General features: G+C 47.5%; 1 protein-coding gene and 1 pseudogene across 1 annotated transcript in view; both read left to right on the top strand.

Moving 5' to 3' along the window:
* LOC149351784 (cytochrome P450 4c3-like) overlaps nucleotides 1-15,795 on the top strand; it is a 49,847-nt gene that overhangs the window by 15,785 nt on the left and 18,267 nt on the right. Inside the window, exons 6-8 of the mRNA XM_089581111.1 lie at nucleotides 4,124-4,250; nucleotides 6,808-7,005; nucleotides 11,370-11,543. Coding sequence (XP_089437237.1) covers nucleotides 4,124-4,250; nucleotides 6,808-7,005; nucleotides 11,370-11,543 — 499 coding nt within the window. The remainder of the gene's footprint in view (nucleotides 1-4,123; nucleotides 4,251-6,807; nucleotides 7,006-11,369; nucleotides 11,544-15,795) is intronic.
* Nucleotides 1,477-2,909, top strand: LOC149351785 (uncharacterized; annotated as a pseudogene).

Raw genomic sequence — 15,795 nt, 5'->3', positions numbered from 1 at the left:
ATGCTCCTAGCCCTCACTGGGACTACCACTTCGAAAAGGCAAGAGGTCGTAAGCAGGCGGAGCTCATTTCCACCCTCAGCCTCACGTTGCTCACGGACCCGGCGTATCCCACCCGAGTGGGGAATTCGGCAACCCGCGACACGTGTTCTGACCTTTCTATCGTCAAAAATGCTAGAGAGGCTGCCTGGGAGAACTTGGGAGATTCTATAGGCAGTGATCACTTCCTTCTTCGGATTACACTCATGGTAAAGGCAGCGCGCAAAAAATGGGGTCAGGCCAAGCTGACCGATTGGCACGAATTCCGAAATCACACTATTCCTCCCGTACTATTTCTCGGCGGCTACACGGAGTGGGCTAACCACATATACAACATTCAGAAACAACACGTTACGACTCTACAAACTACCGAAGACATCCCCGCAGTGGACATTCACCTCCTGCATGTGTGGGAGGCGCTGGAGCTTAACTAAACGGTGGAAAAAGCAGAAAACTAATAGAAAACTACGCGCCCGCATAGCCAAACTCACAGAGCAGGCTGCAGGGTATGCTGCCGAACTCTCAGATTCAAATTGGGTAGCACGCTGCGACACCGCAGCTCATCAGATGAGCTCGAAGGGTACGTGCCGTCTCTTTAGCAGTCTAATCGACCCCTCCCGAACGAGAGGGGAGACGCAAAAGCAGCTCCGGCGGGCTCTGCATGGATATCAAGGTACGACGGCGCAACTTGCGGACACTCTGTACGACAGATATCTCTGTCGTACGGAGGTCCCGTCTGGGCCTGAGTGCATGTACGCTGGCATGCCTAATGAAACTCTCGATGCCCCTTTTGAGTTGCACGGCCTTAGAAAAAATGCGCCGGGGTACGGCTCCGGGACGGGACCACATAACAGTGAATCTGTTGGCGAACCTACCGGACTCAGCCTACCTCCATTTATTAGAATACATGAACCAGATCTGGGGCGGGCGTCCACTCCCTCCCGAATGGAAAACGTCACTTGTGACGTTTATCCCTAAAACAGGTAAGGCCGTGAATGCGGACAACCTGAGGCCCATATCACTGACCTCGTGTGCGGGCAGACTTATGGAGACGATGGTACGGGATCGCCTCTCTCCATACCTGGAGAGCAAGGGCTTCTTTGCAGTCACCATGTTCGGGTTTCGCCCCCACATGTCTGCACAGGACGTCCTCCTCTAGCTGCACAGAGATGTAATACGATCCACAACTATGCAACACAATGACAAAGCCATCCTCGCCCTTGATCTGAAAGGGGCTTTCGACAATGTTAAACACGGTAGCATCCTGGCCAACTTGAGTTCTACCGACTGTGGAGCTAGGGCCTACGCTTATGTAAGAGATTTCTTGACGAATCTCCAGGCCTTTCTTCGGATTGAGGACGAGGAATATGGCCCCTACATGATGGGAACACGAGGTACCCCTCAGGGAGCGGTATTATCACCGGTATTATCACAGCGAACCCAAAGGATAGGACACCAATGTACATCTCTCTGTCAGGAGGTCCTATTAGACAGGTGGAGGAGCTCCGTATTTTGGGCCTTTTTATTCACCACAAACTCAGTCCGGATTCCACTACTGTGAAAGTCAAGAAAGTAGGCAAACAGGTAGGGCGCATGATCCGCCGCGCGCTTAAAACAAGCGGGGCGGTCTGCGGAGCAGGGACGCGCTTCGGCTCGTCTATGCCTTTGTGACTAGGCGGATCCTCTACGCCGTGCCCTATCTCAGCACTAGAAAGCGAGACGAGGTGCGAATAGACGCCATCATTCGTAAGGCAACTAAGCGAGCCCTGGAGCTCCCGTTGGCTACCTCTAATGCCAAACTCAAGGAATTAGTGGTGCTAAACTCCTACCAGGCGCTGCGGGAGGCCCACCTCGTGAACCACGGAAGAGAAAAGACACGACAGGACGAGCACTACACGCGGCTTATGCAGACGGCCCCCGGGCGCCGCCTGCTAAACCGCTTACACATCCAACACGACTGCACACCAGAGGAGGTGGAGCGTATTCCAGAACTGTGACGCCATATGCTCTGGGTCTCCCCGCTCCCCCGTAACATGGACACCGACATGCACGAAAACAGACGACAAGCGCGGGCTCGAGCTCTTGAGAGACAACACGGCTCCCGACCCGGTGTATACTATGTATACGTAGCAGGGCCATCGCCCACGGGATTTTACAGGGCCGCAGTCATTAACCAGGAAATGCACGTTGATGGACTCTCCTTTCGAGCCCCGAATTCAATGCGAGCCGAGGAAGTAGCGATAGCGCTCTCTGCCGCCCACGCCAATTTGAGAATCATCATCACGGACTCCCGAAAAGCATGTGATCATTACTTGACAGGGGAGATGTCCCGCTTAGCTGCTAGTATTCTAAGACAGACTGCCACTAATCCATCGCCGAAAAGAATCATTTGGGCTCCTGGCCACCAGGGCTTACGAGGTATTGAGGCCGCTGACGCGGCTGCCCGAGCGCTTACACACCGGGCTCCTCATCCCAGCTCTTCTGGCTCGGAGACTAACCAGCCGCTGCTGCGGTTCAGGGAAATAATAACGCATTATAGCGACAACCACCGCCTTTTCCCGGCCCCTGCAAAGGGGATGAGTAAGACGGAGGAGCGAACTTTAAGGCGCCTGCAGACAGGTACTCTACTCTGTCCTGCAATCTTAAAACATTACGATCCTAACACGGATGGGCGATGCCCGCACTGTGGGGAGACCTGTGATATCTTCCTCATGGTGTGGGCATGTACTCAAAATCCCCACCTCCCCCCTTCCCCTACCCCTTCCCGAGAGGCATGGGAGACTGCCCTCCTCAACTGCTCCTCGCTTGAGTCCCAAAGGGCTCTGGTGAAATGGGCTAGAGACGGGGCCTCGTCACGCGGTCTCCCGGACTAGGGACGCCGACCATGTAGCGGGGCCACTCTGTGGCTCCCAAACTCTATTTCACTAAATAAAAGTTTTCACCACCACCACTCGGTCAAAGTTGTGCAAAGCTTTTCATAAAACTTTGAGAATACCGACCTCTTCGGGATCGTATGTCGCAGTCTTAAAGATGCAAAAAACATTCTAAAAAATAAAAAAATATCTACAGAAACTTATCCAGTTTGCACATCCGTATAACGCCGGAGCCCAAACTAGTGCTCGCGAGAGGAGGCCACTATATTCGGCGGCGATGTTTTAGCTCCTGCGATCAAGGCGAACAGCTCGCTTCCAGCCCTCTATTGTAGCGACCGCTTCTCTCCAGAGTTGAGTGCAAGTGCATTGGGGGTCAAAGAGGAAAATATTTTCTAACTCTCTCCTTGCGCCTTGCGGCTCACCGACAGCTTTTTGTGACTGAGGGGTGTTCCGGAGTGAAGTTCGAGTGAAATCATGCCGCCCGCTCATGCGAAACGGTGCGTGGCTATTTTTTCCCGTTATTACCCGGAAATGTATGCTCTCGAAGGAGTTCTGCGTTTCATGAAGGTACCTCTTATTTTCGAAGGACAAGACCTGTTTCACTTCCAGTTTTATGTATGTGTGTGTGTGTGAGAGAGAGAGAGAGAGAGCGAAAATAAAACATTGGTCTGAATGCAGAATATTTGAGGCTGCTCTGTTATCGCAGTGTCCAAATAATATAGAACGTGCAATGTGAGCGTTTTCACTTTTGGTATGCTGCCTTGCGTAATGCGGAGCGTAAGTTTGATATTCAAACAGAGCACAATTCGCAATAGCAACCCTAGATCTGCGCTTTAGAGCCCAGTTTCTTCGTCTGTTTCGCATCTTCTGCCCAGAATTAGCCTCACGGCTACGTTCAGAGTGGCTCTCCTTATGTATTTGGTGTTGGAATGAAAATAAAGGTTAAATTTTTCTTTTTGTGGCATTCCCACGTAGGACCAGGCGTTCTGTGCGCTGAGGTAACAGCAGGTAGGCGACTGGTATTATAAGAAGCATTTGAACGTGGTACTGCCACCTGTTGGAAAACAACGCAGTCTCTACTCAGGCACAGAAATTAAAAAAGAGTTCGGTTATAAACTTGCAGAAGGTCTTTCTTGCAATCTTGATATAAAGGCTACTTAAGTTTCTTTCTCCTCAACTCCCTGTTAATTTCTGTCTGGCTCCTTTTTTTTTAGGCTGGGTGAGCTGTGGTTTTCGCGTGCCACAAAGCCATGGACTTGGCCGAACTTCACGTACAGATTCACCGCCGATTCGGTCGAGTTCAACCAATGCGTGAATACTGTCCACACCTTCACGAGGAAGGTACGTGAGCTATTTTCAAAAACAGAGCTCCTATCTCCTTTATAGCTCGAAAAAGCCACTCATTTATGGGACGAAAAATTTATATCAACTTTAATGAACGAACAGTGCGATTCTGTAATCGCAGCGCTCTATCAGCATTACTGCGCTGTTCAGTAATCGTAAATCAACGTTGTGCTGTCGTCATCCTCCTTGTTTTATCATTCAGTTCAGTAGGAGAGCTTATTTTATTAGAAAACCTTGTCGTACAGTGAATAAGAGCTCACCGAACAGCATTGCCATACTCACTACACGACCAGCCGTGGTGGTTCAGTCTCTTTGATGTGGTCAGTGCCCATGCGTTTTGCGGTGTTAGTGCACGTTAAAGAACCCCGAGGGCTTGAAATAAATCCGAGGTCCTCCGCAACCAGATCCCTTATCCCTCACATGTAGCTTCGAAACGTCCTGCACATACTACGTGTACATGTTCCCTAGACAGCAAACTAGTTAAATGAAGTCATGGCTCTGGTTCACCCGTCTGAACACCTGATATGAATGCGACAGCAGAGGCAACAAATTTTAGATCTAAGATACAATGAGATGAGGAGTCAAAAGCATTGTTAACAAACCCAAAATACATCATTCTGGAAAGAGCTTGAATTGTAGTTTGCAAGGAACATCCACCTACTACAAATCGTCGTTCGAAACATAACTTGGGCCCATTATGAAAACACAAGAATGAAGAAAGAGTCAAATAATCTATTGGGCTATTTGTGAGTGCACCGTACAGAAGAAAAATGATTCAGTTTTAGATGGCCAGAGCAATGAAATCACCATAGGCGGCAGAGGGGCGTCAAATATACATATACATCCAGGCTGGCTGACAGAGAGAGCAAAATATTTATTTCGAGACCCCAAGTGCTGGATAGCATGCCTGAGCCATTCCTGGTCGTCGACACGGTGAATGGGGGGAGAAGCGTTGACATGGAGTTATCTTCTGCACACACACACACACACACACACACACACACACACACACACACACACACACACACACACACACACACACACACACACACACACACACACACACACACACACACACACACACACACACACACACACACACACACACACACACACACACACACACAAAATTCCGGAACGACCCGCTTCAGAAAGCGCGTGAGATATCGCTTTACTCCTATTGGGATACGCTGTCTTCGCGTTGATATTTCGTGACCTTCAATGACACAATTTTCGCTTAGGACAGCTTTCGGATAACACGAAGTGATTCATTTCTATACTATACCGATGCCATCGCGCATCAGCCATGCAAGTTAAGCGTCGTATAGACAATCAGTGGCGACAAAGCACAAATTAAAAAAAAAATATTGCTCCCGATGAATACGCAAGTCGTGAAACCGCGCGCACAGACGCGCATGTCACGTGAACCATACCGGCAGAGCAGTGTCGCACACTGTGCCTCCTTTAGAAACAATTCGTGTCTGTTGACCTCCTGCGCGCTACGATAATAAGAACGACTTGGCAGTCTCGTCACTGCCTTGCTTGCTCGACAGGAGCGCCCCATGCTGCTCTCCCTGTATACCAGAAACTCGTTGGTGCTAAAATTGTCTAGTGCTCACAGCACCCGCGTATAAAAACTATGAGAACCTGTCAATTACCAAGAAAAATGTTCAATTAAGTGCTTTTGTTCGACCGTAATGTCCTTGTCTTGACATGCACTCGAATCACATGATTAAATTAGCAGTCATATTGAATCGTCCTTCGAGTAAAATAAATGCGTACGCAAAAAGATATTTTGTATTGGTTTCTCCGCCTCATAACGCGGAAATTACAACTGTGGCGCATGTCGGTTACTTGACATGTAGGTAGAGAAAATACAATGTTTTGAAGCACTATAATGATCGCTTCTCTGGAAAGTCTTCAACTGGTGCGGCAGACAGCAATTACTAAATATAATTAAGCAGCGTCCTCTGTTGCACAAATACAGGCAGAGATAGCTGTTCAGCGGTGGTTTTGCTGGTTTTTCCAGCTACTGTGAATTCTGCAGCAGCAGAAACGTGAAGGCCGCTGCCTTCTGCAGGACTGAAAAGATGCTGAACGTCAGCGCACCTTTCCGTTAATAAATCACAAGGGACCGCTGTAGGCAGTCCATCTCACGACTGACGGCGTGTCAGTGAAATCTACTCATTTATAAGGCATCGGTGCCATAGCCCAATGCCGTTTCTCCACTCTCAGCCGTCTCACCTGAACTTTATCTTTATTCAAGAACAGGCCATTTATCACACGCTACCTAGGATGAGGGTCCCCGTTTGCATTTAAGGCTCTCCACATGCAGAGCTCTGACCACTGTTTCGTGGCTCACGGTTACAACGAGTAGAAGTCTATGCTCTTTGGCTGGCTGGCTGCTTTGTTTTTCTTCTTGCCGTTTTTTTCACCAACAAAGCGCCTTTATTTTTATTTCAAGAAAGAACACTGCGCTACAAAACTGCGCTAAACGCTTCACCAACTATCCCCTAGACGTACTTGGTTGTGCCAATTTCATTTTTCTGCATAGGTGATTAAAGATCGAAAGAAGATGCTCCTGGAGCTTCAAGCAGCTTCTGATCAGAGCAATGGCACGGGCGAAGCCGATTACCTGAGCATGAGCGGATGCCGGCGGGCCTTCCTTGATCTCCTGCTCTCACAGCACTTCAAGAACCCGTCTTTCACCGAGGAGGACATACGAGAGGAGGTGGACACATTCACGTTCGAGGTGAGCCCAAAGAAAGCTCTTACACCTGCGCAATGAACGACCCTCTCTTTGCTATCTTCGCGTCACGTAGCCCCCGCCCATGCGTTGAACGCAGGGAAATTTTCCAGTTTTTTGCGGTTAAAAGGTAATTATGTATAAAGCTTTTGTTGCGTGTAACGATTTATTTGCTGTGTACTCGTTCAGTAAGCGCTGTGTTTTATAATTCCTTCTATATAATCATGCATTTGTGGAAACCAGGCGCGGAAGCAAGGGAAATAGTCGGCCCATTGTTTGGTCCCTGTTGACAGACGGTGAGCGGGGGGCCTCTCACGGACATTTCCTTGCTTTAAATTGCTTGCCAGTAAGAAGAGAAAATAAATTAGGGAACCCTGCGCAATTGCCCTGCTTGATCAAGGTATAACTGTTTTTGAAGTGTTTTACTGTACCCTTCCTTGAGTCGCTTGAAAAAATCCGGAAGAAGGAAAATCTCTATTGGCGGAATCGCCAGATGAATAATTTGCATCTGAATAAGAAGAATCGAGAAAGTGACTTCCTTGAGATGTTTATTCGCGGGAGCGGTGACAGTTTCGCAGCGTCTAGTAAAAGTAAGAATTGCCCGTTGGTGTGTTCAGAATGTTTAGTGGCAATTTCACTTGTAAAATAGCGTAACAAGGGCAGACGCGACACGAACACAGGAGACGGAGCTCGTTCCTTTGTTTTAAAAATGAACTTGCACCAATTTGCCCGATTCCCAGCGATAATGAAGTTGCGATTTCTCTGCAAGCAAACACCTTGATACTGTTGCGCTACTTTGGTTTAGCATTGTATTTTCATTGGAAATAAGCAATAAGCCCTGGATCCCATGGGGATAAAGATCTTTGTCGCACTGATACAGCACGCGAAGTAGTTGCGCACACTGCAAGTTTTCTGTGGTGCCAATGCGGGGCCCCACAAATAAAAATACGCAAAAGTTGATTTAAGCAAAACTCAAATGTTAAACGCCCATAATTACGTCGTAATTTTAGTCGCGTTACTGCTGCAGTAGTCACAGATGGATTGTAAATTCTCTACACCTAGGTGAAGCATTATAACACGTGCATATACCTAACGGCCGGCAAACTCCAAGCTAATTTCAAAGGTTGTCGCTCTCTTGTGCAGTCGGATCGAAATACTGTTGTGACTTGTTTACACAATTCTGAATTGTTTTTATTTCGCCTCCCACTTTTCGAGTCCACCATTTGCTCCCTCTGTGTCAAAAAGCGGCCAGACGCGATTTTGGTTTGCGTTAATGTGTTCTTTTGCCTTCAAACCGTCACGCTTATTCAGCGGCTATGGCATTCTAGCACTTAGTAATATTGGTGGCTGCGGAATGTGAAAGAGTGGTGTTGTGAGCTGTTAGTGCGTGTCAAAATACCTCACGGGGTCGGAGTAAACCTGGAGCCTGCAGAATATTTCTTCTTCATTTCGCCTTGTTCTGTCCCTCTGATGAAGAATTTTGCAGTTTTCGAATTTTTCAATGAGGATGTATGCGCCTATTTTTGATAACCAGACATAAGAAGCCCAGAAAATTTGGCAAACATTTTTTTAGTTAGCTGGGTGCCCCTACGTGCCTCATGGCACTTAATATTCAAGATTACTTCTGGAATTCGGAATGTTTGGTACACCCCATTCAATTTCTATGGTTGTCAGAACTAGCCGGTGCAAGAATAGAAGCCATTTTTCAAGCGAGATTTTGCAGCGCACCTGGAAAGGAAAGCCATTACTTACAAAATGTTGAGCACAGTTCTCCAAAATAATTATAAGTTAAAATACCAATTCCCTTTCAGTAAAGCAGTGGTCGCTACTGGCAGCCGACAGATAGCGCTTGTTGGTGCTATGCACAAAAGCTGATATTGTTAAAGCAATAACTCCCTTTAAAACTTTTCAAACACGAATGATAGCATGCTCCTCTTTGGCTCGGGTGTATGGCGTGTGTGCCAGAAATATCACATTCCATAGAAAAGCTTTAGAGCTCTACATGGCTTCGCTTTCAGTTTCTTTATTTTTAACATCCACAATTTTGATGGACTCCGAGACAAAAAAACTAAACACAGCTTGACAAGGTCGGAGAACTGGAGACAGGCAGCAGCGACTGCAATAAAATAATTTCATGCGATCACATGGCTAATAAAAGAGTTTAGTTTTTAGCACAGGTTAAAAATATGAAGTGAAGCAATAGTAGCAGTACATCGTCCATTATAAAAAAAAAAACTACCGTTCCAATGTATGCAGCTATACAGCAAACCATGAATGTGCGCATGAAGAGCACAAAACTAAGTATTTGGTTTAGGTTTGGTTTGGTTTATGGCGTTTAACGTCCCAAAGCAACTAAGGCTATGAGAGACGCCGTAGTGGAGGGCTCCGGAAATTTCGACCACCTGGGGTTCTTTAACGTAAACTGACATCGCGCAGTACACGGGCCTCTGGAATTTCTCCTCGAAAGAAATTCAACCGCCGCGGCCGGGATCGAACCCGCGTCTTTCGGGTCAGCAGCCGAGCACCATAACCACTGAGTCACCGCGGCGGGCAAAACTAAGTCATTTTTAGGCTAATTACACGTGGTACAACTAAAAGATGAATAGTGCAATACAGCACTCTTCAGACTAGAGAAATTGGGCAAAAATTTTACGTTATAATGTGGCATTGTTAACATCGAATAATGCAGCTTATTTAGTAGAACCGGTGCTGCACAAGATAATTTTTAGGTGGCATGGAATAGTAAATTTTTGAGGGGCACGAGTTACAGAGATATTAGAAAGTGGTGTTGCACCCGTTGTATATATTAAAATTGTTGATAATTTTCATTACCAAAGTTTAAGTAGTAGAGGAAGCGGTATTTGTAAAGAGACTAAATGTTCATAATTTGATGGTGCTGAAATAGTTCTTTCGCAGTGTGTTGACGGAAAGTATGAATATTTTTTTTCTGTGGACAAAAGTGCAGCAATGTTTTTTTTGTAGTTGTCCCCACACTAAGGCAGAATATTTCAGGTGCGAGAATAAAACATTCTCAGCCTAACGGACGTAAAGAAGAGGTCGTGGGTTCGATATAGAGCACCCACGGCAGAGTACAGTTTCCTAGTTATTTTTCAGCATGGCTATCCCATGTTTTGTAGCTTGAGAACGATACACCTTATTTTTGGGGCTCTTTTAGAATATTGAAATGACGCGCCACTAATTTTAAGGGGCCACTGAAAGCCACAGGTTTTTTTGATTTAGGAGAGATTAGAGCTCATTTCTTTTTATTTACATTAATTTTTAGGCTGTTTACTTGACAGCAATTCAGTAGATTTGACAAAATGCTATTAGCCGCCCTAAACAAATAGGCTTTGGCTGCACTAAAGAACAAACTAGCGTTATCAACAGAAAGTACAAAATTTCGTTATCGTCGACAAAGCGAAGTCATCTGCATAGACATTGACTAAAAATTAAGGGGGCACTTTGGCTGTCTAAAGTGCTGCGAAGGGGAAGCGTTTCCTGGCGCACAGCTTTTTTTATTTTTTATTTTTATATTTTGTTTTTATTTTATTTTGTTATTTTTGTTCCTTTTCTTTTTCTAATTCTCTTTTCTTATTTTGTTTATTTTATTTTATTTATGAAACCCATGCATTCACTAGATGCGCCTTTATTCATGTCCAAACCCTCTGCCTTCGTGGCGGAGTGGCAGCGTCTCCACTTCAAATGCCAAAGTGCCTGGTTCGATTCCCAGCCTCGAAAGAGTTTTTATTAAGTAGTGACGCCGAAACGCGGACACATTTGCTAACATTCCTTGGTCACGACAGTATGAGGCATTAGAAGCTTTTGCCTTAAAACAGCTAAAGGATGCTGCAAAGAGCGACACCATTTCCAGTCGGTTGGAAAGCGCTGCGGTAGTCATTAATATCAATGCATTGGAATCAGATGTTCAGGGAAGACTGCACAAGCGTACGTTAATTTATGAATACAATAGAGATGTCATTATTAGGAAGAGTTGCATGGCAGATGGAATCAATGGCTTTACTAAACTACACAATAACTCCCAAGTTGAGCTTATTAGCCCCTTTGTTTTGATAATAATTTCTTCCTGCAATAGAAGAGCCGGTTCGATAGACTTACCGTCTTCATACCATGCTGATATTGTGGTAAAATATTATGCTTGGTAAAAACAGTATGTAGTCGTGTGAGCATAATCGTCTTAAAGCCCTGGAAAAAGACCGGAATGACAATTCGCTGTTATGCCTCTCTCAGAATCTGCACCCTCGCAGATATTATGCGTTGCCCTAGAAGGATAAGAAAATAAACTAGGGCCTTGCGGTTCACCTCTTTCTCTCTGTTCTCGTGGAACTTCAGAGCCTGCTTTCCACTTTCAGGGCCATGACACCACGGCGGTGGGCATCAGTTGGACTCTGTACCTGTTAGGTTTGCACCAAGACGTCCAGCAAAAAGTCTACGAGGAACTGGAAGAAATCTTTGGCGATGATAAAGACCGCGATGCAACAATGGAAGACATCAGGCGAATGAAGTACCTGGAATGCGCTATCAAGGTATGTTTCTCGCTTAAGGTATACTTCATCGACCGACAGGGGCAGGCAGCCAGCTGCAGTAAATTTAGTACGGGCTTAAAATTTGTGATTAGGCAACGGTAGATGACTGTTTCTTATTGCTTCAGGCCAGCGATTAAAAAACATATGCAATGAATGGCATCGCGGCTGTCTGCCAAATGTGAGGATTGGGCTTATTGGCACGCGGTTTCCTCTTGGTAAGGACTGTAATTTTCGCATTAGAAACCTGACAACTGTTCAGGTTTCAGCCTTCCCGAAAACCCGGGCATGCCCGGTAAACCAGCCTGGCGAGGTCGGAAAATGCGCTGTTTCGCCGGGACTGGCCCGGCTCGGCCCGTACATAGAAGGCCTGTCACTGGATTTTGTTGCAATAATGGAAGATGATGTACACTCAGGCGTACTAGCAGTGACACAGATGAAACAGGGCTACGGTGGGGCCCGAGAATAAAAGTTGCGCAATGCTTGTTTATTTATTTTTTTGGTGCTTGCTATGTCTGTGTTTTTATCGTGCGAGAAAATTTACGAACAAAAGACAATTTTGTTTTGTTCGGTGGGCGAAAAATCTCGGCAAAGAAAGAATCGGGATGCTGATACCTTTCTTGGGAGATCTTTATTGGCGCGGAATGAGAGAAAGCTTAACTACATCGTTTGTAGACCAAATATAGTCAGCGCCACTGGCACTGCAATGTTCAAGCAAGTTTGGACGCGTACGCCAGGCCGTGTTGACTGATACTTCAGAGGAAGTGAGCCCTTTGTAGGGCAGCGGCACACATCTGTTCCACTTGCTTCAAGTGCTCGCAAACAGAAAACGGTCCCCTACGTGGCACATTTCTGCGTGCTTAATACTACTGAACAATCAAACAAAGCATTCAGCCTGCACCAAAAAATCTTATATATATGAGCCCTGTGTATCTAATTCATATGAGATTGTGGAATGCGCGTCACATGGGTACAATATGCCTTGCGTGGCCGCATAGGCGTACGTAAGATTGCTGGGGGAGGAAAAGGCTGGGCTTCAATTTGGAACAAGTCAACTATAAAATAACTGTCATGCTGTAGGAAAGTAAGAAAGGTTAAAAAAATAGAAGGATGATGCACAAAGATCCCTGACCGAATTTGAACCTCGACATAAAACTTTCAAAATTGCAAAAAAGGCAGTAAGTAGAGGCGTAGAACTCCGTATGCGTCTTTTGAACTCAGTCTGCTCTAAAGCTTCAAGATCTGCTGAGGAGAATTGTTTTGCCGGGCTTGAAAGTCTATCTCAACCAAACCTAAAGCTTTCTGGGTGTACATAAGAAAATTAAGAGGTAACGAAAAACGGGCATTCTAAGCATTATTCCACAATAGCACAGAATTTAATGGAAATTAATATAAAGCTAAGCTCTTCAATGAATACTCTAGATCAGTTTTTTATACAAAGATTACTTCTTCAACAGTACCTACCTAGATAAGCAATATTGAAGATGATATGCCTCCTGTTGCAATTAGGCTTAAGGGTATCCGAAAATGCCTAACCTTTCTAGAGGAAGAGCAGACAAGGGAAGGGGAAAAGAGGGGCGAGTTACATATAACTATATATATGTTATATATATGAGTATTTTGGTTGGTAACAACTTTATTCATAGTCCTGCAGAGATTTCGCCGACGGGGCCTTAGGTCTCCCACGTGGGGACGTCGAGGCGCTGCCTCGCCGTCGCCTCGAGGGCCTGCTGGACGGCCCAGAGTTGGTCCCCGAGGCTGGGGCTGCGCAAGGCAGCGGCCAACCGCGGCGGGAGGGTTCCGGAATTAGCACCGTGAAGGTTTTTGTTGCAGTCCCAGAGCATGTGAGTTAAAGTGGATACATTGGCGTTGCAGACCTTGCATATATTTGTCGGGTATGTACCGGGGTAAAGCCTGTGGTATAGTTCCGGGTTGGGGTACGTGAGCGTCTGCAGTTGTCTGAGGGTCACCGCGTGCGCCCTGTCCAGCTTGTCGCTGGGCGGAGGGAAGGTTCGGCGGGCCAGGCAGAGGGCCTTGGTAATTTCGTTGTAGCTGCAAGCAGTCTTTGGTGCTATTCCACGGACGACGGTCGCCGGCGCGGTTCGCGAGCTCGCGCGCCTTGGCGTGTGCCGTCTCTTTGCGGTTGCGATACGTCCTCGATACTTCTCCCATGTGCGCCGGGAACCATTGAATTCTGGTTTGGAATTCTACCTCCTGCTGGACTTGTCGGTTCCTCAGGACTCGGGCCGCTCTCTGTGAGATCCATCCTTTGGCGAAGTTTCTAACCGTCTGACGCGAGTCGCAGAGAACCACGGTGCACGTCGGATCCGTGAGGGCGAGTGCCACCGCCGCTTCCTCCGCCTCTTCTGCGCGTTCGCACGCTACACTTGACGTTATGCGCGTTTTGCCGCACGAATCGACGACCGCAACCGCGAATCGCGAGCGTTCTGCGTATTCCGCGGCGTCAACGAACCTTGTCCCCGTATCGTCTCCGTGGCTGTGCAGGAGAGCTCTGGCCCTGGCCACTCTTCTTCCCCGGTTGTGTTCCGGGTGGACGTTTCGTGGAATCGGGTCGACTCTTAGCGTTTGTCTGATCGCGTTTGGAATGGCGACTTTCTGGCCTTGTTGTACGTGGTAACGGATGCCGAGACTTTCCATGATCTGGCGGCCTGCTGTCGTTCCCGTTAATCTTTCCAGTTGTGAAGTGCGCTGCGCCTCGGCGATTTCGCTAAGCGTGTTGTGAAGTCCGAGCTGGAGCAAGCGATGCGTGCTGGTGGACTCGGGTAGACCCAGTGCTATCTTGTACACCCTGCGAATGAGGACATTGATCTTGGATTCTTCTCCCTTGTACCAGTTGTGGAATGACGCAACGTACGCAATATGGCTAATGACGAAAGAGTGTATGAGTCGTGTGAGACTCTCCTCCCTCATTCCGTTTCTTCTGCTAGTGACCCTCTTGAGGATTCGCATGGCGTTAGCTGTCTTGTGCTTTAATTTAGTGATCGTTTCGCCGTTGACGCCGTTGGCCTAGAGTATCATGCCGAGGACCCTAATTGTGTGTACTATCGGGATAGTTGCTCCGTCTCTCGTACGTAGTCTGATCTCTTCGTACTCGCGCTTTGTCGTTGCCGCATTGCGACCACTCCCGGGTGGTCTGCCCCTCTGCGTGGGGCGGTAGAGTAGGAGTTCCGACTTTTTCGGCGAACATCGTAAACCCGTACCCTCTAGATATTCCTCTATTGTCTCGATTGCTAGTTGCAGTGCCGTTTCGATGTGACCGTCGCTGCCTTTGTGCACCCAAAGGGTTATATCGTCGGCGTATATTGTGTGCCGGGCGTCTTTCACTTCTTGTAGCTTTTCTGCTAGGCCGATCATGACCAGGTTGAAGAGCGTGGGCGAGATGACGGAGCCTTGCGGGGTGCCGGTGCTCCCCAGCGTTTGCTCTTCTAGCTGGAGGTCCCCTGCCACTAAAACAGTTCGCCTGTCTGTCAAGAAATCTTTAACGTAGTTGTACGTGCGTACACCTAGGTTATGCCGCGATATCTGGTGTAAGATCGCCGAGTGCGCGATTCTATCGAACGCGCTTTCAAGGTCGAGGCCGAGAATTGCTTTGGTGCCTCTCGTCTTGCCATCAAGAACGTGGTGCTTCAGTTGTATCATTGCATCCTGCGTGGACAATTGTGGGCGGAATCCTATGATGGATGGTGGGTATGCCCCTTTGTGCTCTAAGTGGGCTTGCCAGCGGTTAAGCAATGCGTGCTCCATGGTCTTGCCGACGCAGGACGTCAGCGTTATGGGGCGAAGGTTTTCGAGGCTCGGTGCTTTTCCGGGTTTCGGGATTAGTATCATTTTCGCAGTTTTCCATTGTTGCGGGAGGGTGCCGCGCTGCCAGCAGTCATTGATAAATGCCGTTAACTGTTCCACGGATTTGTCGTCAAGATTCTTCAGGGCGCGATTCGACACACCGTCAGGGCCTGGCGCCGATCTGCTGTGTAGGTTGTGCAGCGCCGTCCTGATCTCTTCTGCACTAAAGTCCTTATCCAATTCTACATTCGGATCCCCATCATAAGGGCCGTGTTGTGCAGTCGACGTGTGCGGCAAGTACTTGGCTAGTAACTGGACGGTCACTGCATCTTCACCGTACTTCTCGAGCTCCCTGTGTAATAGACGTGCGAGGCAGTCACTCTGGTGGGATTTGGTCTTCGTTTCGTCCAACAGATACCTGAGCAGGTTCCACGATTTCCCGTTGTGCAGT

This window comes from Amblyomma mixtum, chromosome 3 (assembly GCF_055824585.1).
Source record: "Amblyomma mixtum isolate Tamu chromosome 3, ASM5582458v1, whole genome shotgun sequence".
In the NCBI taxonomy this organism is placed as follows: Eukaryota; Metazoa; Arthropoda; class Arachnida; order Ixodida; family Ixodidae; genus Amblyomma; species Amblyomma mixtum.
This window is presented reverse-complemented; position numbering and strand designations above follow the sequence as displayed.